The 26,089-nt window shown below is 44.1% G+C and overlaps 1 protein-coding gene across 6 annotated transcripts in view; it reads right to left on the minus strand.

Annotated features, from left to right (window-relative positions):
- Nucleotides 1–26,089, minus strand: part of pard3ab (par-3 family cell polarity regulator alpha, b) — a 197,666-nt gene that overhangs the window by 145,394 nt on the left and 26,183 nt on the right. For all 6 annotated transcript variants that reach the window (XR_011311336.1, XM_069708916.1, XM_069708915.1 and 3 more), the window contains exon 2: nucleotides 20,128–20,229. Coding sequence is in view for 5 of the 6 variants with exons in the window: in XM_069708916.1 (XP_069565017.1) it covers nucleotides 20,128–20,229 (102 nt within the window). In the remaining variant the exon portion in view is untranslated. The remainder of the gene's footprint in view (nucleotides 1–20,127; nucleotides 20,230–26,089) is intronic.

Here is a 26,089-nt window from a genome sequence, read left to right on the forward strand (position 1 = left end):
AAAAGTTCACTCTTACCTTAAAAGAACACACACACACACACACACACACACACACACACCTCCTCCCCCCCCCCAGGAGAGGAGCCCCGCTGCTGAAATCTAATTAACGGCTCCGTGAGCAGAGCTCGGAGGAAAAAGTCACATCAAAGTCGCAGCTGGGACAGAATGACACGAATCAATAAGACAGAGAGATTTCTGCAGATCCTTCAGCACCCTGGAGACCACCGGGCCGACCCGGGCCGACCCGGGCCGGGACCACACCGGGTCAGATGGGGTGGGATGGAGGGGGGAGAGGGAGGGAGGGAGGGGGAGGCCTCACGGTGCCTCTCTGTCTGTGCAACAACTTCTATATCCCATTTGATTCGTGTGATATTGATTATTTTTCACGCTGCAGCTTAGACTGATCATTCTGATTGGATAACAGCCGACAAACAGCAGCATGAAACACAACCAGCAGATAAACATACAGCATGAAACAGAGTTTATGTATTTGAAAGGTCTGATTTCTAATCGTTCAAACTTCAAGAAACGACAGTCAAAGAGAAGAAGAAAGCTGAACAATCAATCACTCCTGGGGATGTTTGGTATTTTTTCAGCTCTAATACATCTTATTCTTTTATTTAATTTGTATCGTATGGCATTTTACTTTCACACATCACCTGCAAGCAAAAGAAATCCGATTAACCGAATACAGAATTATTATTATTATTTTTTTTTAATTATTATTATGTTTCTTATTTAAGAATTTCCACCAAATTTTTGACGAGTCTTTAATTTAGAAGTCCCTGTTCGTACCCAGAGCTGCCCCGTGCAGCCACTGTCAGACAGCGTCTTGCTCGGAGGCACTTTGGCAGCTGAAATGAAACAAGTTGTTGTTCCGAGTGAATCTCCGGTCACAAGCCAGGATTTCTACACGTCAGGTTTTAACGAGTGCTGCAGGATAATAACTTTAGTAAAGAGTGTGATCTGAGTCCGTCAATCCGCTCCATGTTCCTATTGATCCGTTAATAAATCCATCATTTTCTCTGAGTCCTGTTCAGATGAGGTTTCAGGAGCTGTGACAGCCCACAGGGAAACTTTCACTCTTGTAAACCAGATTTATTTTTATCCCCGTTCTCTATGTTTGACTTCCTCCCTGCATAAACGTATTACTTTGTAATATCAGGTGTAGCCATGGGTGCAAGTTCAATAAGTTAGAAAACCTCTTTGGGGGCCGAGGATTCACTCTCCTCTCCTGCATGAAACACATCGACCGAGCAGAAACAGAGAAGAAGAGTTTTACACCATCCGGAGTTATTTTCCAGCCGGTTCTGATTGAAGGTTCCAGAACACTGAATCCAGGCCACATAACGAAGTGGAGTCTGGTGGGGAAGTTGCAGAAGATGAGAAGGAGGTCTAAAGGATGGAGGATGACTTACCTGCACGGTGGAGAGCAGATTGAAAGGAGGAACCGGACCATGAAGAGAAAAGAGACAGAAAAAAGAAAGAAGTTAGTTTCATTGTTTTCAACATGTCACCGACTGCAGTCGCTTCAAATCAGCTTGAACTTTCATTTGAATGCTGCTGGTATAAAAATACACAAAGTTGAGTTCACTAAGTCGTTAAAAAGGCACAAAAGCACGTAACTTTTACAAATATTTACAGAACTTCGCCACAAAAAGGACAAAAGCATGAAGACTGATGAATGAAGGAGGTGAGGAGGATGTCTGGTGTTTACTTTTCATCTTGTTCTTTGTCTGGACGTTAAAAAATAAGATATTAACGTGTTGACTCGTGAGGTAGATGAATGTTTAATTCTTAAATCTGAATGATATAAAACTACATATGATACTCTGAAAGTTTCTGTAAAGATGTTTGTAAAAAAACATTTTCTTTTGGGGCTGTTTGTGCGGTCGCCACGGCAACACAGAGACTTCTGTTTCTTCTGTGTGATGCAGCGCAGCTCCGTAACGCAGCCAGAACTCCTTCGGCCGAGTTCAAATAAGGTGTTTTAATGCCTTTTTTCCCCCCAGGCCAACGAGGACGTGACGAAGCTCCGCCGCAGTCTGCCGCTCCGCTCTCTACAACCCCTCGGAAACTTTTAACATCTCAGCGAGCCGGAGCCGCCAGATATCCGGGACCCCGCCCGCGCTGCGTGGACTAATCCTCCCCGCGGGCTTTAAAACCCAATTATGCTTTACACAATCTCAGATCGCTAAACAACACACGCATTGTTTTAGCTGGTTTCCACACAACAACCGCTGGGATCCAAGTACTCTGCTTTTATTTTCTGAATTGCTTCATCTGAGAGTTAAAAGGACAAATAATCACACCAATATTTGTTTCCTTTTGTGCTCCATGATTTCGTTGAGTAGACATTTTATTTTCTCAATCTGAAACGCGTGTTTTGTGTTAAATGAAGTTCTCCTCGTGGTTTTGGGGGATTCATTTCATTTCATTTGGTAAAACAAATCAAAACTGCCGTCCCAGGTGCGGCAGGTAACCACAGATAGGAAGATGCTTCTGCTCTCCTTTTGTACATATGAAGTTCTGCAGAGCGCTGTTCATCCTGAGACATCGATACTTCAGTGGATGCCGGGGGAATAGGAGAGTGGGCCGGCTGTAAGCCTCGTTGTTGAAATAAGCCCTTTCACCCTCGCACAGACAGCAGAAATCTGACAACGATACTTTCCACACATCGGCCGTCGTCGGAGGGAAGAGCGAGCAAATGGGCTCATCTGCAGCGCGAACAAAAGGACGTACGTGACAGCTCGGCGGCGGCACGTTCCTGCCGCATTAAGGACGGAGACGGGGATTAGAGCGGAGCGTGTGATCCCCGTCTTGTCTGAATGTGATCTCCGCTGGCGAAGACGCCGCACGGTTGACAGAAAAATGTCTGCAGGAAAACAAAAGTAACGGAAGCGGCGACGGAAGCTTCTCCCTCGCCGTGATCATCCCCAAGAAAAAAGGCGGGAAACAAAGAGCCGTCAGCGCGGAAGACACCTGTACGAATCGCACTCTGTTGTCTCTCCTGCGCAGAAGATCCTCTGTTCTTTATCACGTGCACCGTCAGAGCTCACACCTCAGCAGCTTCTCAGTTTATACGGCGCTTTCTATCCTTTCAATATTTGGAGCTGTACAAGAAAAAGCTGCAAATCAATGAGGACTCATTTACATTTCAGTCCTGATTTCTGGCAAATTTACTGTCAGAGTTTCTTCCATATCTCTCACCTGAAGTAGGAACATAAAATGGAATACAGGATTTCCAAAGATTGTTCCACTGAGGGTCTTTTATTTAATTTATATTTGTATGATCTGAATGAAGCGGCAGCATCTGAGGAGATGTGTTCGACCCCGTGTGATAAACGACGTACACTTCGAGTAGGAAGATACGAGTCGGGAAGCCCTTCGTGTTTCTGAGAAAAACGCTCGATTGTGAATAAAACACCCTTCGCTTCATCCTTTTCCCCGAAACCCTTAACTATAAAAGATAAGCATGAATTATGCATTTAGCCTCGTTTCACTGTTGCCGCAGACGCTTCTTCAAAGTTATGCACAGAGAGCTGAATGAATAATGTTAAAAACTGAATCTATTGTACTGCAGCTAGATTTCAACTTCTGATGGACGATAAGTTGGTAATTAAAGTAAAAACATCTACAATAATTATTTAACGGTTCTGAATCAAGTTTCCGATGAGAAATAGATCAAATCTTTCGTCAACTGTAATGGTTTCCTCTCTTATGGTGAGAGTTGATCTTTGTTGATCTGTCACCCGTTGGTTTGTGAACGTTATGAATCCAGTTCAGATTCTGTCCGTCACCGTCTTTGCTAGTTCGGAGCGGTTTGGAGCAGGAAGTGACCATATTTGGACGAGCTGGGGGAGGAGCCAGCGGTGGATCTGACCGATCCGATCGGAAACCTGACAATACTACGTCCCGCCCACCGATAGCTGTAACCTGACTGCACCACAGGCCTGTCAATCAAACAGACACGCCCCCAAAAACAGGTCTTCTTGAATCTTCTTTTCTAATGAATGAGGGATTATTTTCAGATGGACCTCCAGAAAACTAAGAAGAAGGAGTGACTTTAGCTAACAACACCGAGATAACTGATGGACACATTTTATTCACTTTGGATTTGATGAGAGAAGTTGAATGGGAGTCTATGGAGCCGGAGGCTTTTTGGAGACAGAACATGTCTTGAAACAGACGCATGAGTTTGAGTGACCAGATGAAGAAGTAAAGAGACCGCAGTGTGTATTTATAAATGTGTACAGATGAAATTGCCAACATGCCCAGTCACATCCCTGCAATCTCCTTGTTTGGTCTTAAGCTGCAACTCCACATCCCCCGAGTCTTATCTTAACTCCCTGAAAAAGCTCCCAAACTAAGTTCCCATGACTGAGTTAATACTCCCCAAAATTCCTCCCATTACAGCCATTAGGATATGATTGCATCATTCTCATCGCCCCATAAAAGGTTTTTTTCTCTGTGGTTGATCCCGGACAGATTTGGTGGAGATCCGTCTTGATCAGCGCTGTCAGACCAAAGTTCACAAAGTTCTGCAGCGTCAAAGGCAAAAAATTCCCATGATGGACGAAGGCGTGGGTGATACCGAGGGGCGAGAGGGGAAAACAAGTGGAGACGGACAGGAAGAGAAAGAGAAGCAGACAAACAGAGAGACGGAGCTCTCGGCGGCGGTTCAGAGACGACGGCTCTGTTTTAATGTTAATTCAGGCAAACGGACAACAAGTGCCGCTCCGCTTCTCCAGGCAATTAATCTTGCGTGAGCCAAGCGGAGAGATTTCAGAGAGGGCTAAATAAGTCTGCATAATTTTTTCTGAGCCAATTACCGTGACAAGAAGAGGAGGAAGTAGGAAGGAGGGGGAGGGGGGAGGGGGGGGAGATAGTTGGGCAGAACGGGAGTGAGGGAGGAGGTGAAGGAAAAAGGAGGCATGCGGGAACACAACAAACACGGGAGGGAGAGGGAGGGGGGAGGGAGGGGGGGGAGGGGAGGGAGGGGGGAGGGAGGGGGAGGGAGGGATGCAGAAACTCGGTTTTCTTGGGAGTCAAATCCTGCACTGAAAATATATATTTTTTTTTAAATCCATCAAAAGCAAAAGTTGTGAGTCTGTTTTTATTTATTTTTGTACATGAACTCTCAGCAGGAGACGTTAGTCAGAATGTCCGTCAAGCCAGCGCTGCGTGAATGAAGCCCGATGCTTTGAGAGGACGTGCAGACAAAGAGGCCTCGCTGTCGCTGACGTACGTCCGCTGACAGATAGCAGCATCGTGTCCTTCGACGTCGCTAACAAAAGACGTGAACACATTTGTACAACGAGGTGATTTTTCTCTCGCTGGGAAGGAAGTCCGAACAGGAACGGTTTCCTTTTAAAACTGCAGCCACTTTTCATGAAAACGAATCCTCAGAAAGTAACAACGAGCCCTCGGCTGCAGTCGGTGCTTTCTTTGGCAGCCGCAATTATACCGCAGCAGAAAAAGCAGCTGAGGAAACTCTGGAAGAGGTCACAGAGGCTCTAACTGACTGCGACAGCGAAAACAACACTGAGGACGGCGATGTTGAGAGGCGACTTGCCCTGACAGGTTTGTGGTTGGCGTGTCGGGTCCAACATGGCCGCCTGAGGGTGGATTTTCCTTCCAGAAATAACACAGAAGAAACACACAAAGGGTCTATGAGTGGAGGGGTCGGGGGTTAAAGATGAGGCGGCACACGTTGGTCCGCATTTGGACGAGCTGGGGGAGGAGCCAGCGGTGGATCTGACCGATCTGATTGGAAACCATGACGATACTACGTCCCGCCCACCGATAGCTGTAACCTGACTGCACCACAGGCCTGTCAATCAAACAGACACGCCCCCAAAAACAGGTCTTCTTGAATCTTCTTTTCTAATGAATGAGGGATTATTTTCAGATGGACCTCCAGAAAACTAAGAAGAAGGAGTGACTTTAGCTAACAACACCGAGAGAACTGGTGTAATCCCGTTTCTTCTTTCTATGATTGAAGTTATCTGGAATCAACGCGTTTCGAAGCTGAAGTGTGTTTTTCTTTAAATGTGGGCCAAATGCAGTGCGCTCTACTTTCTGTCACATGTTTAAGTGCATGCGTCTGCTCTCTCCCCTGCTGCTCTGTCAGAGATTACAGAGGTTATTTCATAAAGGTCCATCTCCAGGCCCACCTCAGACCCAATCCCCCCCCCCCCACCCCACCCACCCCCACAGCAAATCTCATTTACACCAAACCCCGGGGACACTGCGGACATTTCTGCTGCTAACTCTCCGCTGCAGCAGGCTGCAGGGACGCTGAGTTAAGCAGAGAAATCACAGTACACTTCCTGTCCCATTACACAGATTCTTATCAAAACGAAGGTTTTAAATCACTGCAGCGCCGCATCTAAATATCATTCAGACGGCAGGTTCTCTCCGCGGACGCGTCCCCTGCAGCTGTGATGAACAGTCTCCACATCTCACCTTTATTTTACTGGTGATTAAGAAAATGTTTTGTACTGGAAACAAAAAAATTGCAGCTGAATGTCTTTCTTGTTTTGTACCCACATTTGGACTCATTAGCTGTAAATGCAGGTAAGAGGCATCATGGGAAATCCCCAGTCCCCCCGAATACTACCCCACTATTTAGTATGTCAGTAGAGGATTTAGGATGGGTTTTGTTTTTAACTGTCAATCAACTGATTGACAGATTGACCCAATACCCAACTCTCCCTCCAGAAACATAACAACCAGTCAACGGCAGAGCATCCCTCCCACCGATCCAATCTAGCACCAAAGTCACCTTTCAACAAACAGGTCTATAAAAGCACTTTTATAGAAATATAAATCATCTGACAAAGAGTCAGAAACATTTCCAGTTTCAAATGAAAAGAGGGAACAAGCGGATCCTCACATTTAGGGGATGAATTTATTTTCATGGTAAATAATGTAAATGTTATAAAAGAAAAGCGCTTTTCTACAAAAGACGAAGTCGACATGGGAGTGAGTGTATTTATTCAGCTTTTTTCTAAATCAGAGCGATAGCTGACTTTTGTGATGCTACCCCCCCCCACCACCACCACCACCACCACCACCTCCCCACCCCCACAGCCTGAATTAAACAGGAACTCGATGCAAACACTGCATGTGTCAAGTTCAGTGACAAATACGCCGCCGCCGCCAGAATGTTTAATTTTTCATCTCTCCGATTCTCTCGTGTGTGTTATGTTAATATCGCAGACGCAGAGTTATTAAAGCTGCACTGTTCTCTCCTTCAGATGCCGGGATTACCACACGTGTGTGTGTGTGTGTGTGTGTGTGTGTGTGTGTGTGTGTGTGTGTGTGTGTGTGTGTGTGTGTGTGTGTGTGTGTGTGTGTGTGTGTGTGTGTGTGTGTGTGTGTGTGTTGCGAGGAGGGTCACGACTCTGCGTTTGATAACGAGTCTGTCTGCTCCCCGCCGGGTGGAGCTGCAGTCGACTGGTGTCTGTGTCTGTTTGCATCAGCGTCTCTGTTGTGGCAACGGCAGCGAGTTGGACTTCTGTGTCTGCGTTTGCATCATCTTCATCGCCGCCATGGCAACCGAATGTTTGCGAGTGTGTCGGGTTCATCTGAGCAGGTCGGGAGAAGCTGCAGAAAGTTACGGGACGATTAAAGCCGCTCAGAAGATTTCTGGTGATGTTTGATTTGATTTGTTGGCCAGATTTTTCTGCAGCCGGCCCCGAGTGCGTTTCTGGAGCTACATCTGGAAATCTTCAAAAAAGAAGAAAAAAATGCAGCCTCTTGTGATTTTGAAAAAAAGTAAACAATTTTTTCATGTAATTATTGCAGGCGCGTTCCTCCACTCCTGAAGACTGGAGGCTCGCCAGTCTGCAGACACGGAGGTCCATAAGATCAGACCTGTGTGTGTGTGTGTGTGTGTGTGTGTGTGTGTGTGTGTGTGTGTGTGTGTGTGTGTGTGTGTGTGTGTGTGTGTGTGTGTGTTTTTGAGCTCTTTTGGCTACAAAATCCTGCACACTTTGCATTTTTTCGCTGATCTCTTAAATGGATGTTGCACTCAGTGAAGAAAGTGCTTCTTGTTTCTGTGAACTCATCGTTGGGTTGATTATGTCGGGTCATAATTCTTGGTCGTTTGGGACACTAATAAAACTGCCAACTCCTGTTTTTTTTCAGGGTTTTTCTCGTATTTTGAGCAGGTTTCCCAGCAGCCGCCTGTTTTGTTGTTTTTACTGTGAAACTCCTGCAGTTTGCCATAAAAGTTGGGTTTTTTTGTGGATAATCTTTGTACACAGATCTTTTACGTTTTATATGTTTGTCTGATGTCACCTCCGTTTCCAGATTGATTATGAACACTAAATATAATTTCAGCTGAAAATGTTTTAGGTAACATTAGCTTGCTAACTAGCTTCCTAAAGTTATGCAGGAGTTTCTCGTGCTGTAACATTCAGACTATATTAAAAGTAGGAGGTCAATGAAACATGAAATTGTCGGTTAATAGGGTTCATTTCACTCTCTAGCTCGGGGCAAATGTCATCAGCTCAAACCAAACCAGCAAGTTATTCAGCAAACTTATAATTTAGCTGTTTTATAAATCTTCAACTTTTCCTGCTTTACAGAACTGATTAGAAACCAAACAGCTGCAGAGAGAATTGAAAGTCTGCAAAACGCTTTTCTGCAACGTAAAATAAACACGGTGGGATTTTGTATTTTAAAGGTCTAAAATATGCAAAAGCATTTTCACGGTCCTTTAAACAGCGGAGATGACAAACACTGTACGCTGCTACTTCTTCCACTGCACCCACAAACACACACTTTACAACCCCCCCCCCCCCACCATCCTCCCTTTAGACACTTCATATATCAGACTATAACAGGATGTCTCGCCGCTCGGAAAGATTCACAGGTTGTGTTTGGATCTGATAAAAAAAAAAAAAAAAAAAAAAAATTAAAAAGAGTCCAAAAGTAGGACGACTGGCAGCAAGTCAAGAATCTGCTTATTTAACACTCGTGTGGAGTTAATGAAAGCAGAAGAGGAGGAACACACACACACACACACACACACACACACACACACACACACACACACACACACACACACAGAGAATGAATGAATGGGTATCAGGAGACTCCATCACATCCGGCGGGCTGCAGAGAGAGCTGCTCTCTCCTGAATCTTTTTGTGGCGGTGAACGTGTGAAAAGACGTCACACCTGAGTCCGTTCACTACAAATGCCGACGCGGCGCCTTTTGAATTGTGGAGGTTGAGTGAAAAAATAAAATTGATGAAACCCTCCATGAGAATATTTCAGCCAGTTTCATTATTCAGAGATTTAAAAAAATAAAATAAAATCTGGTCAACAAGCTTGTGTTTTTAATCACGTTGAAACTCTTCAGAAGAGAAGTGATGATTATTGAGGCTGAATATTCTCCATCACTGCCGGCTGGAAGCAACAACAAGGATTTCATCTTTTCTGTGAAATGTCAGAAACGTTTTCAGGTTGCTTGTCCAACCGTCACATCGGACAGGCAGCAAATCCTGCAACATATTTGATTTTAATGAATAAAAATATAATTCTTTCAACCGTGTTTTTATTGACAGAATGAGGCTACTTAGCATTTAGTATCTTTTTCATATTCTGATTCAGTATTCTACGTTTTATTCAATCTGTGGTTAGATATTGATTTCATTTAGGAAATTAGCAAACTTTATTCAATATTTTTGCTCCATAAACAAGCAAAATAGTACTGAAATAAACTTATGTGAGACTAATGTGAAAATAAAGGATTAGATTAAAGATATATGGAATAAGATAAAGCAAGAAACCAGGATATTTTAGACAATACTGCATTGACGTAAATATCTCGTATAAAACGTTGATTCGTTGAGAAGTTTTACATTTTACAGATGAAGGAAAACGTTTTCAATGAAAACTAAAGATTTAGATGATTTTCTGATTTTTGTGTGCGGACGGTGGAAAGAAGAGCGCCGACCACATCGCAACACAACATCCTGTTTATTGCCCTCCCCCAACGCTCACTTCCTGCCCGCTTCCCTGCCACTTCCTGCAGTGGAAATTAAAAAATGTCATGGCTACCCCCCTTTTGGCAGAGACCAAACAGGAAATGGCAGCTGCCGGTGGGTTAAAGGTGGACGGTGGTAAAAACAATTTAAAAAAAAATAAAAATTAAAAAAAATGGCTAATTATGAGTTAAAAATGTTCCATGTTTTTACAGAAAAGCAATAAAACAGAAAGCAGAGAGCAGAAAGCAAGTGGAAATCTAAGAAAAGGAACATCATGAGCCTTTTTACACTCGTGTATATCGTATATATCGTCGGGGGGGGGGGGGGGGGGGGCAGCGTGATGTAAGGACTCAGAGCTGCAGGAGACAAGCCTGCTCCTGTTCTGCCCTCTGATGAGGCAGCAGCCCGTCAAACCTGAAGCCACACTGACCCCTAGTGGGACGAGGGGGAAGTGACTTTCTGAACTTCTCATCATTTATCAACAATATAAGAAGGTGGAAAGAAAATGCCTGATAAGAACAACAACATGGAGACGGTGTGAAGCAGGAACATAGACGATGATATCGGCTTGAATACAAACACTGCTTTGCTAAAACTTTTCCATCTTTTCAGAAACAAATTAAATCCCCCAAAACATCTGCTTATTCTCTGATTCATTCGTGCACATGCGGTCGATCACGCAGCGAGTCGCTGTGAAGCCTCCCTGCTGCTCTGCTGTTGTACCGACAATCCTTCTAGGATTTTGTTTTCCCTGGTGAAACGCTGCTAAAAAAAACGGTTACCACGGCAACGGCTGCAGCCAAACTGCGGCTGCACACAAGTGAGCCGAGGGCTGGACACAAAGATCCCAATCATTTATCACACAACTGATATTAATAAGTGGAATATTGACGACTATTGATAACATCACTCAACAGTATTAACGCATGAATATTCATGCTGTTATTTTGGTTTATTGTCCAGCTGTTTCTGCCTGATTGAGATCTGTGTCAGCATCCTTTATATGTCAGACAATGGAGGCAGACAGAGACACACACACACACACACACACACACACACACACACACACACACACACACACACACACACACACACACACACACACACACACACACTAAGTTCTCACCACAGCGACTCAGCCAACCCAGATGTGGTCTGTGGGAACAGTGTGTGTGTGTGTGTGTGTGTGTGTGTGTGTGTGTGTGTGTGTGTGTGTGTGTGTGTGTGTGTGTGTGTGTGTGTGAATGAAAAAGCACCAGAGAAAGACTGAATGAACATTTTGCTGACGCTGTGTTGTTTTAATTATTTTTTGTATTTATTATTAAAAACATGCAGATATTTATTTTTTTTTTTTTATCTTTATTTTATAAAATGAGCTCTGTGTCACTTTTAAAAAAAAAAAAAAAAATGTTCGAAAGTAAATCTTCCAAAAGCAGGAAACACCTGTGAGGAGAAAAATTCCGAATTTCAATCATTGAAATTTTAATAATCCAGTAATGAAAAGAGCTATTTGGACATACTGTATTTCATTTAAAAATTAAAGAGTTTCAAAAAGTGAATCAGAACTGAACCCTGAAAAGGCCCGCTGAGGTCAGACGTGTATTTCAGGCCGTTCCTCGTCTCCTGTTTGTGTTTGTGGGTCAGCTGTGGTCCAGAATCAGCTGATCTGCAGCCTCCTCAGATCCCACAGTGACTTCTCACTAAATTTAAAGCTGCGTTGGATCTCCTGTGGTCGTCGCTCCGACCCTCCGACCCAGAACCTGACCGACAAAACAAACCGACCGCTGGCCACCGCGGGGTTAAACACACACGCACACGCACACAGAAAACCAATAGGCTGCAGGGAGTCTGTGCTGACCGTTAGCGCCCTCTACTGACCCAAACAAGCATGAAAAAGAAATCAATCTTTTACTCAGATGAATCAAAATTGACTCGTCTGTTTCGGATTAGATTAGATTAGATTTTGACTTTATTAATCCCACAGTGGGGAAATTTACAAAGACAAAAAAAAGTGCACACAATATGAAAAAATTACAAACACAAATTCAGCTGCAGTATTTAAACTCAACTTCAAACTGTGAAAAAACCTCTGACGGACAGCGAGCAGGAAGCAGCAGGAGTCTGCAGAGCTGCTGACGACATCCAATAATCTGAATTTAAAAGAAAACCTCAAAGGAAGAAGTGAGTTTGTTGCTCTGGTTTATGTTTATGAGCTGCAACTTCAGGGAACCTTTTTTTATAGAAAAGTATCATGCACTGACACAACAGCACCACTAGAGGGCAGAAGAAGTCTTCAAGCCAAAAAATAATTTCTGCTACAAAACTGGGCCGACTGATCCGTCACACAGAATCAAAGGAGCCGGAAACCAAAGTTTAAAATAATTCCACCGTTTAAGGTTTGAAGGGAAGAAGAAGAAGTTCTGGATTAAACTATTATGATCAAATATGTAGTGAAGCTCAAGAAAAAAACAAAACAAATGCAATGAAGGAGGAGAGGAGAGGAGAGGAGAGGAGAGGAGAGGAGAGGAGAGGAGAGGAGAGGAGAGATGGACGGGAAGAGATGGTTGGGAGGACGGAGAGGAGGAGGGGGGGGTCCTAATCTTATTAACACACACACACACACACACACACACACACACACACACACACACACACACACACACCTTTTGTGAGCCGCTGTAATCCTGATTCTCCTCAAACATCGTCTTTGTCTCCTTCTGACACTTTATTCTCCACAATTAAGATAAAAACCCAGAAAGTCAATACAAACCGTCCTTCAGCTGCATCTGTGCTGCAGTTTAACAACGACAGCTGTTGTCTTCTCCTCTAATCCCTCTCTGAGGATCGTACGAGAAAATGAATCATAATAGTGTTTTCTCACAACAATGTGCCTTTTTAGTTCAATATTTGTATTCTGAATTATTATTTTTTTACAGATGTTGGAACCATGAAACTGAAGTGAAGCTCAAACTAACAAATTAAGACAGAGCTGCTGTTTTAAGAAATGAAAACAGCTGACGGGGATGTAGGCTGCGAAGAGGAGGAGGAGGAGGAGAAGAAGAAGAAGAGGAAGAAGAAGAAGAAGACTTTATCAGTTCTACAACAAGTGAACTTTACGTTTAATTAAAGTTGAATGTTTGAGCTGCTGTTGATGTTTCTCACTTCAAACCGCCTGCAGTTCTCCAGCTGGATAAAAAGCATCCAGCGAGTGATTGAAGTGATAAAAGGAGATGTTGTCGTTCCTCCGTGTCCATGTAAGGCTGTGAGGACACCGTGGGGACGCTGTGAGGACACTGTGCGGTGTTGTGGGTTCTGCCGGGTACCTGAGCTCTGAACCGGACCGGAGACGTCCGTCTCCGTGACCACAGAAGGAGATGAGCTGCCGAGCGGTGACGCAACACGGACATACTTCAACGCACAGAGTCCAGCAATCATGACTCCGGGTTTGTGTGGGTGAAACGCTGAGGCGGCATAAGTGTCTGTGAGTAATCACTTCACAGAACACCTTGAATGACACGAGTATCGTCACACAGGATCACCGCTCAGTCCTCAATACGGAAACTTATCAGTGAAGCTTAAAGTTCAAACTGTTTACTGGCTGCTCTGAATCTGATGGGTGAAGCTCTGACCTGGAAAACTGACAGGGAGATACAGAGAGGGACTTTGTTTCTTATTTTTATTATAATAATAAACTTAATCATAATTTGTTTAGCACCTTTCATACAATAAATGCAGCTTAAAGCGCTTCACAGCAAGAAAATGACACGCAGTGAAGAAATAAAACACAAAATGGAGTGAAAATATAGAACAGATGTATTTTAAAGGTGTAAAAGAGCTTCAGGAGTTAAAGGCTAAAGTAGTTTTAAGTTTTCACATGGAGGGTATTTCATGGAGACGGGAATAAAAATAGAATAAATGAAATTTTCAGAAGATTCGATTATATCGTTATATGAAAAGAACAGTTCCTCATTTTTCCTGGAAGTTATGTTACGCAACATGTTCAGGAAAACTGAAATTCATCAAATGGCCATGCAGAAAGAAACCATGAAGGTTTCACATTCATCAGCTCACACACACACACACACACACACACACACACACACACACACACACACACACACACACACACACACACACACACACACACACACACACACACACACACACACACACAGGTGGGCTCAGTCACACCTCCACCATTTTCGTGCATTTCTTTACGTGTTAAAACGTGCGAGGCTGCTTCACAAATCAAACTCACCCTGAACAAGGAGTGGAAATGATTTACAGACGAAAGGCCAGTCAGGACAGACGCTAAAACCTCCACAGCGACGGAGAGGCAATTACACGTTATTAAATGTAGCAATTAGATGTCATTAGATTAATGAAAAGAGCTTTATATGTTCATTCAGATGGCTGATCTAATGGTATTAGTCTGCCAAGTGCCTTCCAGAGACGATACAGATGCAAAGGTTCGTTGACAGATGTCGGGATATCAATAAATCTCACTTCGACAAACCTTCCTTCACCGTCACTGTTCTTCTACAAGCTGGTTTGGAGTTCTAGTTTTCTGGAGGTCCATCTGAAAATAATCCCTCATTCATTAGAAAAGAAGATTCAAGAAGACCTGTTTTTGGGGGCGTGTCTGTTTGATTGACAGGCCTGTGGTGCAGTCAGGTTACAGCTATCGGTGGGCGGGACGTAGTATCGTCAGGTTTCCAATCAGATCGGTCAGATCCACCTCTGGCTCCTCCCCCAGCTCGTCCAAATATGGTCACTTCCTGCTCTGAACTAGCAAGATGGCGATGGACAGAATCTGAACTGGAGGATTCATAACGCTCACAAACCAACGATGACATCATTAATGGCTGCCCCTTGTTTACAGATTGGAGGGTGATAGTCAGACATTATAGTTGTTTCAATGATGGGGAATTTAATACACAGATACAGGAAGAGGAGGAGACTGAAATCTTCCACCAGGAATAAGTTTCTATGCACCGTCTACATCCGGTGAGTCAGACCAGAGGACCGCAGTCGTACTCAGACAAAGAGAAAAATGTGATTTAAAAAAGACAAATATGAATGAACAATGACTCCCGTTTCATCAGAGAACATAAATCCTGCTGCTTCATTGTGTGGATTGTTTTTGTATCTGATCATCCATTTCCTCCCTGAACACACACAGTGTGTACATGTGTCCTGTTCAGACTGGTGCTGAAGCAATTCATCTCACTATTATGTCATGATCAGCGCACGGTACCGGGTTTCATACGCAGCATATCTAGAGTCCGTCAGTCTGTCTGCCTCTGTCACCCGGCTGAGTCTGGTATAAAGTTTGTCATCTTGTTCTCATTAGGAGGCTGGAGAGGAGGAGGAAGAAAGAGGAGGGGGAGGAGGAGGAGGCGGAGGGCTAGCCTGGAATAAATGAGGTCATCACCAACACTTCGAGGGCCGGCGGAGGGGTCGGCCGGGTGTGGTTCGGTTCGGCTCGGTGAAAAAGAGACGCGTGTACGATTTAAGAGGAAATCGCTGAGTCGGTTATATTTCACATTCATATCACAAACTGCAGCGTTCACTGGTTAGTTTGCTTTAAGATAAAGAAAAAAATTAAAAAAAGTGTAAATCAGGAGCAGCAGCAGTCTGAAAAACAGAAAAAAACCGTCTCATTCCTGCTGCTGAAACTAACAATTGTTCAATAATTCAAGGTCGGTGTCGCTCCAACCTCCCGGACATGTTTCTGCTTTTAACCGACCCACATGTTTTGGCTGACCGCTCGTCCATCCGACCACGGCGCTGCTGGAGGAGCTCCACGCAGGCGCCGGTCCAGACCAACATCCTCCTCATAGCAGCGCTGTCAGAGGTTACGGCTTCGTTTTCCTGCTTCAGTCATGAAGGTTATGAATAAGATGCATCGGGCCGCAGCGAGACGCCCGATTCTGTCTTCTGTCCCGAGATGACCTCAAACACCGGCGTCAAGGCCGATGAAAGGATCTTGTTTGTAATCTCTCGTGTCGGCTCTATGATCTATATTTAAACTCTGATCCTTTGTTTTATGTCAACTGTCACACGAGGTGTCATAAACACGATCTGCCGTCAGGATGCAGACGTGCAGCTAAAATACGTGAGGAAATATTTGAAAATCAAACAGACACTTGTGACGTCTGCAACGAGAGAAATCTGGAAGGAGCTGCGTTCAATACGACAACTAAAAAAAGTCATTTTGAGTTTGTTCTTACTGCTGCAGTTATTTATAAAGATATCTTTGCTTGTTTACTTTGTTTCAATAAAAAAAAATACTGTAAAACTGTGGTAAATATATTTTGCTTGTTTACTTTGTTTTGTTGTCGAGAAATATCTCCACGAGTCAGCATTAAAGAGGCCTCAGTGGGATCCAGTTTCACAGCATCCACACACACACACACACACACACACACACACACACACACACACACACACACACACACACACACACACACACACACACACACACACACACACACAGGAAATCAATATGAACCTCAGACCCAACAACGGAGCCAAAGAAGCAGACATGAGATCGATGTGTGTGAACACGTGTGTTGTTACGGGTGACGGCCTCTCTTTTAAGATATATTAATTTTTGTTACTCCCACTGGGAACCAATTTAATAAGTACGTCTCTTTTCTGTTTCTTCATGAATCCCAGTCAAATATATTTTAGATCATTTCATCAGTAAAAGCGTCTTATATTATGTAAGAGAAAGCCTCAAAAAGAAACTCTTTCAGTAAATATCACTGTGTGGCCTGAATATGACACACACACACACACACAACACACACACACACACACACACACACACACACACACACACACACACACACACAGTGACCAGTCTGTTACTCACAGAATCACATTCATCAAAGAATAACACAAAAGTTACCAAAACACCAGCTTTACATTTCAGCTTGGAGCCGCGAGATATTCAAAGAGGATTTAAGAATGTAAAGAAGGCAGACATGTCTGCACGCGCACACACACACACACACACACACACACACACACACACACACACACACACACACACACACACACACACACACACACACACACACACACACACACACACACACACACACACAGCTAAAAATGAAGTGTGTCTGTAACACACACACCCAGGCACCACGCTGGCCGAGGCCACACATGACAGTGATGGAGTAAAGCACAGCTGTGCGGCACACCCTGACAAAACACACACACGCGCACACACACACACACACACACACACACACACACACACACACACACACACACACACACACACACACACACACACACACACACAGTTGGCACAGACCAGATGTCATGAATCAGGGTTGTGTGTACAGCCGATTCTGTCACCAGACACCTGGGGTGTGTCGGGGGAGAAACGAATGTGAGGAAGAGTGGATGACAGAGGACGGCAAAAATGTATGTGTGTGCGTGTGTGTGCGTGTGTGTGTGTGTGTGTGTGTGTGTGTGTGTGTGTGTGTGTGTGTGTGTGTGTGTGTGTGTGTGTGTGTGTGTGTGTGTGTGTGTGTGTGTGTGTGTGTGTGTGTGTGTGTGTGTGTGTAGCTAGTAAATCATCATCCCACTAAACAAGTTCAGCCCCCAAAGGATCATACTGACTCGATCTGATCGGAAACCTGACGATACTACGTCCCGCCCACCGATAGCTGTAACCTGACTGCACCACAGACCTGTCAATCAAACAGACACGCCCCCAAAACCAGGTCTTCTTGAATCTTCTTTTCTAATGAATGAGGGATTATTTTCAGATGGACCTCCAGAAAACTAAGAAGAAGGAGTGACTTTAGCTAACAACACCGAGATAACTGATGGACACATTTTATTCACTTTGGATTTGATGAGAGAAGTTGAATGGGAGTCTATGGAGCCGGAGGCTTTTTGGAGCCGACCTCTAGTGGCACTCGCTGGTATTGCAGCTGAAGACACTTCTGGATCAGAACCATTTTACAGACCTGAAGCTACGAACACTTTTTTATACAATGTGATTACAAGTTGTTTTTTTTTTTTAAATCAACCAATAAAGCTGCAGCAGAGTTATAATCTTTCTGCATATCAAATCAAAACAAGCTGCCGTTCTCTTCATCATCTTCGTAGCTGAAAGCTCGTTAGTGGATGATTGGCTCGACAACTGTGTTTAACGTGTCAGTTAACAGTTTTTACCAGACGGCCAATCAGAAACGAGTATTTTTCATGACCTGAACTATTAAGAGAGGCAGCTGTCAGCAAGGCGCCTCCTGGTGATAGAGGTCAATAAAGGTCACAGAAACTTTTATGTACCTTTGACGGACAGACTGCTCAGTTAGTGACTGAGAGAGGAAGAGGAAGAACAGGAGGAAGAGGAGGAAGATGAAGGAAGAAGGAAGGCTGGTGAACAGATGGGAGGATGGAATTTGGAAAAGCTGTGTCCGAGGGGCCAACCGGCACTTTTCCTGGCAGAAACGGTACAATCTGGATAAACACACACACACACACACACACACACACACACACACACACACACACACACACACACACACACACACACACACACAAGTACACGTCCTCGTGTTACCGGGACGACATGCAGCCTGAACGTTGTTATTCCAGCGTGCGCTGATAAAAGTGCCGCACATTCCTTCCAGTCTTCTAAAAAGCCGGTGTGGAGCGGCAGAGATGAACCACAGCTGTTCGACGGGACACACGGAGTCACCGATCATACGTGTTCACCTTCCGTGTGTTCTCTGGACACGTCTACGTGAATATGGATCACATCTTATTCTTCTCGTTTCAGACTTTTAAGATCAAATGTTTTCCAAAATGAAAAAAAAAAAAGAGTAAATATGTTTGAAATTTGTTTTGAAGAGTGCATTTGTCTCAAAGTGGTTTTTAAATTGTCTCATCTTCACTTGTATTTGTTTTTAATCGTGTTATTAATGTTAACTTATTGTATTTTTATGATCCGTCTTCCTGTCAATCATCTGTAAAGCACTGTGAACTGCACCAAGATGTACGAAAAGTGCTGCAATTCAGGAAAGAAAAGCCGGGTGTGATTTAATTTTCCTGCAACAGGAGCAGTCAGTCAACACTGACTGAAGAAGCAAGTATTCCCCTCCTCCTCCCCCCCGAGGTCAGAGGTCAGAGGGACACACACAGAGAGCGAGCGAGCAGGGATGTGGGTCAGCGGAGGACGTGAACCGTGAGCTCCTCCAGACTGCAGCCACTCGTGAGTCTAAAGTTACAGCAGAGATCAGAAGGGTTTAAAGAGGAGTCACGCTTTCATCACTGCAGTTCATCTGAGTCGGACACAACAAGGCTGTTGTCATGTCTTCATCCTGAACTGAGTTTAGACTGAAGATAAACACAGGATATTGATGGAAAAGTCACATTTGAGATTTGAAGTCCAATTTTACAAAAAGTGTGATGTGGAAACTTTTGACGCACAAAATAAATATAAAGTGACGTTAGTGAGAAAAAGGTGACATCTTGTTCCAACCAGTTAAATATCAGAGGAGGAGAAGTGGATTTTTAGTCTAGAGTTTACAGTTTTATGTCTTTAAACATGTCTGGAGGAGAAGACGAAGACTTCCAGCAGGTATTCATGTTTATGAAATAATTTTCTCATTGAACTAATCGATTCAACTACTGATGCTTTTAACAAACACCACGACAGCCTTGAGCTCCATTTGCAGCTTCCTCTTCCTGTTCTGTGACGTAAAGCAACCAAACTAACTTCCTGTAACCGTGTGGAGAACGTGACTCTGAGCTCCAGGCTGTCAGTCAGAAGGACCTCCACACCTCAACAGGTCAAAACTGCACCGCACTCAGGATTTTAGTCCCGATGACTCAGAGCGGTGTGAAGCATTTCAGCTCAAAAACAAATTGCTCTTTAACCTTTGACCTTGTTCGTGAGCAGTATGGTGCTTTAACTGCTGCAGTCTCTGCATAAACACCTGAATACTCAATAAGACAAACCAGTCCTGTGTAACGACTGAGATCTTATCTGATTGGTCAGTAAGCACTTCCTGTTCCTCGGAAAAACTGGAAAAAAAACCCACCCAGGAGTTTGTGTAAAGGGTGCCGGAGGGTTTCTGAGCGTGACTCACCCGGTCTTTGTCGTCGGCCACGTCGCAGAGAACGTCGTCCAGGTCGAGGATCCCGCCGTCGCCGTGCTCCAACCGGTGGACCTGCAGCCAATAAGACGCATCCTGCAACACACGGGGACAGGAAGGACACATTCAACACCACCGCAAACATTCATTTTTTGGCACCTGCATTTTTCAAAAAGGACATAATAGTCATTGCAAACATGCATCAAGGAGCAGAGGTACGATGGCAATGAAAATAAAATTGGACACATTTGGCACAACGTGAGTCTTTGGAAAATTTGAGATACATGTGCAGTAAAATATTTCATTTGTAGAAGCTCACAACAAAAAAAAACTAAAACAAATCTGAGTGAAAAGCGATTAAAAAGCTGTAAAATAATTCCATGTAGTTATTGCTGGCTCTCCAACTCATCAGGGCCTGATGGGGAATCCAACCAACAGCTGCTGAACAACTCGGCTAATTTCTCTTTTTAAGTGTTTTGACATGAAAATCAGAGGCAGAGGTCAGATTAGAAAAACAGAAGAGGAGTAAATAAAAAAAAAAGAGATGGGAGCAAGAAAAGACGGAAACCACAAAAATAAACCCTCAAAAATAAAGTGAGGAGGAGTCTCAGATTGACTGACAGCTCAAAGATAGACAGGTGGAGTATTACCCTCCTCACACCGCTATGAACAGGAATTACAGCGATTAAATAAACGTGAAATGCACCGCAGGCTGTTGACGTGCAAAAACGTGGAAATCCTGACCGCACATTTTGTTCCAAGCAGCAATAAAAAACAAAGACAGAAGAAGTGCAGCGCGTTAATGCACTTGTGGAACGTGTAGTTGGAAGAAGTCAAAGTCATGACGTGAATGTTCGGCTTCGTCGGCGGCCTCGAGGGTCGCTCAGCTCAGTTCAGCTCAGCTCAGTTCAGCTCAGTTCAGTTCAGCTCAGTTCAGTTCAGTTCAGTTCAGTTCAGTTCAGTTCAGCTCAGTTCAGTTCAGTTCAGTTCAGCTCAGTTCAGTTCAGCTCAGTTCAGTTCAGTTCAGTTCAGTTCAGTTCAGTTCAGCTCAGCTCAGTTCAGTTCAGCTCAGCTCAGTTCAGTTCAGCTCAGTTCAGTTCAGTTCAGTTCAGTTCAGCTCAGTTCAGTTCAGTTCAGTTCAGCTCAGTTCAGTTCAGCTCAGTTCAGTTCAGTTCAGTTCAGTTCAGTTCAGCTCAGCTCAGTTCAGTTCAGTTCAGCTCAGTTCAGTTCAGCTCAGTTCAGTTCAGTCTGCTGCAGCATGCAGATCACTGCACGTCACACCAACACGCTAACTCACAAACCAGAGACCAGACTTCAGTGGGAGCAAGAAACATTTCAAGAGAAGAGAAAGAGATGAAAGTATGAAGACGTAGAGAAACATGCAGCGAAGAAAGGGAAAGAAAATGAAGGTTTTAATGTTTGTTTCACGTTAAAATCTGGATAGTCTGATTCAAAGTATGCAAACGTGGACAAGACGGTGAAACCGCAGATACTGAAGTCATGAAAGGAGCAGAGGGCGCACGCACACACACACACACACACACACACACACACACACACACACACACACACACACACACACTCACACACACAGTCAGACCGCCGTGACACATGTCATGGTGAGTGACAGCCTGCGTCGCTTTGTGTAACCCTCGACACGGAGACCCTGTGGAGTCCAGCTGATGGAGAAAATCTCTCAACACACACACACACACACACACACACACACACACACACACACACACACACACACACACACACTTAATTTAACTGCCTCAGAAAAGCGGTAAGTAGCCGACATCGATGAGACGTGCGTCGGTCAACGAGGCCACGCAAACACACGACTGCAGCTTTCTGTTTGAGGTTGTTGTTTTTTTAACTCGCTGCCGTCTGTCATCTTCTCATTTCCAAAGTAATGAGAGTCCGACTTTCTATTTTGTGTCCGTGAGGTGTTGTGTGAGAGGAAACCCACAAATCACTGCTTGTAATCCACTTCAGCCAAAAAAACACTCTGGTGTCTCCACAAAAACCAGAAAACCTAAACAAGCTGATCGGATTCTGCGCCGAGCGTCCACAAACATTTAGCATTCTGCTCATACGCCTCAGGATCCGACTTTTTTCCATCAGCGGGTTGTTTTTGTGGTTGTTGCAATCAAAAATGTTTGATTTTGCAGCAGGTTTTCTCATAAATGTCAATGTCATTTGTGGAGTTTTAAATCCGTTTTTTTCCCATAAAACTGCAAGAATTCAAAAAAATTGCAAGTCGAGAAAGAAAAATTCAAATTTTTTTTAGTACTACCTGATAAAGGAATAAATATGAAAGCACTTCCGTTGATAATAATCATCCTGCACAATTTGTTTAATGAACTTTTTTAATATCAAAGTGTCACATTTGCATTGAAAAATCTGGATGCAGTTTTGCAGATTGTCTGTGTGTTTATCATGTTCACTGGTTGCCTGCATGAAGTCCCTACAGTGTGTATCTGTGGGGACCGAGCAGGGCAGGGCACATCAAGGAGTGTGTAAAAAGATGTGTTTTATTGTGTGTGTGTGTGTGTGTGTGTGTGTGTGTGTGTGTGTGTGTGTGTGTGTGTGTGTGTGTGTGTGTGTGTGTGTGTGTGTGTGTGTGTCAGTGTCATTCCACAGGGCCACAGTTCATCTGGTAAAAATAGCTCAGCAAATGTCAGTGTGTCAAACTTAAGACAGGAGACACAGAGTCAACAAGGTGACACACACACACACACACACACACACACACACACACACACACACACACACACACACACACACACACACACACACACACACACACACACCATCAATCAATCAAATGGTCTCCTCTGACATGTGAATATTAGATCACAAAGCTGCAGGCCTCTCCGAGGTTCCCATGACACTAATCTGGTGCCGAACCCTCATCTAAAGTGTTGTGTAAAAAAAAAATTAAAAAAATGAAGGGCAGATCTGGAGTCGGATCAGAGTTGGAGCCGCCTGCCGTGGCCTCAGTCGGCCCGGCGGACCTGGAAGGAGGCCAAGGCCAACACGCCGGCCGCAGGGGGGAAGCCGGGCGCTGCAGCCATAAAAAGGAAAATCCACGAAGAGGCCGACGTCCAGCGTTAAAACTCGTCTAGAGAACCAGGAGGTTTTAAGCTTCACTATCAAACATGACACAACATATCGGCCTTCAAAGTCTAATATCAGCCTCTTCAAAGTGCTACGGTGTCTTCCAATTAGGATTTTCACATATTTATAACTTGAATTTTAAGCCTGGCTGCAGCTGTAAAAACAAATATGGTGTGTTTAGTAGTTTTAAAGTCAAATTAATTCAAATTTTCACCAAGATGACATAAGTCTTTACAAACTCATAAAAAAAAAAAATGTGCCACCTTGATTTGTGAACATGCACAAGTGAGTTGTTTCTCACGGCATCGTGGAAGAGGAAGTTACCCGAGAGAAGCACTGAGGGGGAAGGTGACAATATTTATGCAAATTAGGGCGCTTTTCTCTCTCTTCTTTGTATGCAAATGAGACGGTATTTTCGCAGGATATTTAAAAACATTTGTGCAACTAAAAATAGATCTAAAGCTGGACAGTACCTACATTATGTGTAAGTCTGGAGGTTAAAGGTCACACCGGCCGGGAGCAGACCCGGCTTACGGGGAGCTTCAGTCCAGAACTCTGCGATACGTCTTCAAATCAAAGCGCCCGACGGTTGCCGAGCAACCGTCAATGCAGTCCGGACCTGCTGTGGCAACGCCGGTTCTGATCACTGCTGTTCACGGGGTCGTGGACGCCAACCCAAACACAACGATGTCTCTGGAAGACGTCTGCTCGGAGTTCGAGTCCGACGAGAGCGACTGCGAGGCGGGAAAGAGCTGGAGGGACGGCGGGAAGGAGGAGGAGGAGGAGGAGGAGGAAGGTTACCTGGAGCTCTTCCTCCTGCACAGAGAACTGACGTACTTCTACGACATCTTCCTCAACAACGACTTGATAGACTTCCAGGTAGGGAGGTAACGAGACTTAACTCGGTGTGTCTCCTTATTAATCTGTCCACGTTAACCGAGGACAAAATCTGGTCCAGTTTCAGTTCGAGATGGACAACCGGACCGACTACCCCAACTCAGAGCCGGACCTGGAACACGGGGACGGTCTTTCTGAGGACGAGACCCGCACCGCCGACGAGGCTCGTGCTTGCGTTCAGGTCGTCCTCCGGCTGTACGAAGACGCGATGGCCTCGTCTTCCTCCAGCTCGTCGTCCTCCAGCTCTTAGTCGAGAGGCTGAGAGCGACTCCTCAATAAAACATCCTCCTGGAAAATATCTGTCTTTTCGGAGAAGTTGGGAGATTTCACCTTTAAACATGTAATCGTGTGCTTAAGTTGAACAGCTGCGGTGTTCGGTCATCATAAAGGTGCTTTCTGTTGTAAGCACCTCCGACGTGCAGCTGCTACGTAGCAACGATGATAACTGACTGTTTAAACCAATGAAATCTGATTCTCTGAAACAAAGTTAGAGAAAACTCGTTTTGCTTGGTGACTGCTGGACAGACGTCATTAACTTCCTGAGCTTTGTGCTGATTATCTCCTGTTATCACAATCCAACGATATGAAGCCACCATGTGATCCCAGGTTGGATTCAGGTGTTAACACGTTCTCCTGCTCTGGACTCTTCACTGACCTGCAACTTTTTCAAATATATTGTTTTTAACATCATCTCATTGACCATCTTGTTAATATCCACCAAACAGCCAGAGTGCCGACACGACTGGACGCCGACGTCGACCAAATGGAGTCCAACTTTGTGACTGAAGGTGAATTTAAAAGACTGATTCAGAGTTCTGCTGCTCGACGAAGGAAACTTTCTCTGAACGCTGGCCGACACTTCACACACATTAAGACTCCTTTCATATTCAAAACCGCTGGCACACACACACACACACACACACACACACACACACACACACACACACACACATCAAAACGCTTTTCTTCTGCAGCTTCTGAGTGTGACACCATTTTGTTCTCTCCAGAGTCTCCCCGTCTCTAAAAAAAAAAAAAATGTAAATACATCTCCTCCTTCTCCTCCTTCTCCTCCTCCGTTTACAAAAAGAAGAGCAGCAGAAGATCTGAAGGAATAAAGGAGTGGTTGTAGATTTAGGATGTATTTTTAAAACCTGGACCAGATGGGAGACGCAGGCAGGAAGTCAGCAGCAGCTCGGACAACGAAGACGATGCAACGTTCATCTCAAGGTGCCTTAAAAAAACAAAACAATCTGGAGCTTCATCCTCTCAGCAGGCGACACTAATGGACAAAGGATTAACAACACACAGAGGACTTGTGGCCACTTAAGTGTGTGATATGTGTGTGTGTGTGTGTGTGTGTGTGTGTGTGTGTGTGTGTGTGTGTGTGTGTGTGTGTGTGTGTGTGTGTGTGTGTGTGCGCATAACTTTAAGCAATCTGCCACACGCAGAGACGCACGCGAGTATTCGGTTAATAATTCAATACTTGCGTAATATAACCACGGTGTAGATCTACGTGTTAAACCTCAGGCTCTCAGGTTGTTCATGGATCCATAGATCTGAGTTCTGTCGGTCTAATCAACAAAAGTTGGATCAACCAGATCTGAAATTTAATCTCATGATTAAAGAAAATCAACAAAAAATAATAAATGTTTTTATACAATGTTATATATTACGTTAATTACTGAAAAAACACCTTTTTAAAGTTGCTTTTAATGTTTGATTCATATTGTTTTTACTGTTATGAGCCAACTTTAATGTGATTTATACTTTATAAATTGTGATCATTTTAACCTGTCAAGTGTTGATTATTATTATTATTATTATTATTATTATTATTATTATCAGTCTATAAAAATTGACTGACTTGAAGCTGCTGTTGAAGGTTATGAGTCACTGGTATTAAAGTCAATGTCAGAATAAAATTAACATATTAACG

This window comes from Brachyistius frenatus, unplaced genomic scaffold, assembly GCF_029030835.1.
Source record: "Brachyistius frenatus isolate BFR_SWC_R1_liver_20210118 unplaced genomic scaffold, ASM2903083v1 Contig_79, whole genome shotgun sequence".
Taxonomy (NCBI): domain Eukaryota; kingdom Metazoa; phylum Chordata; class Actinopteri; family Embiotocidae; genus Brachyistius; species Brachyistius frenatus.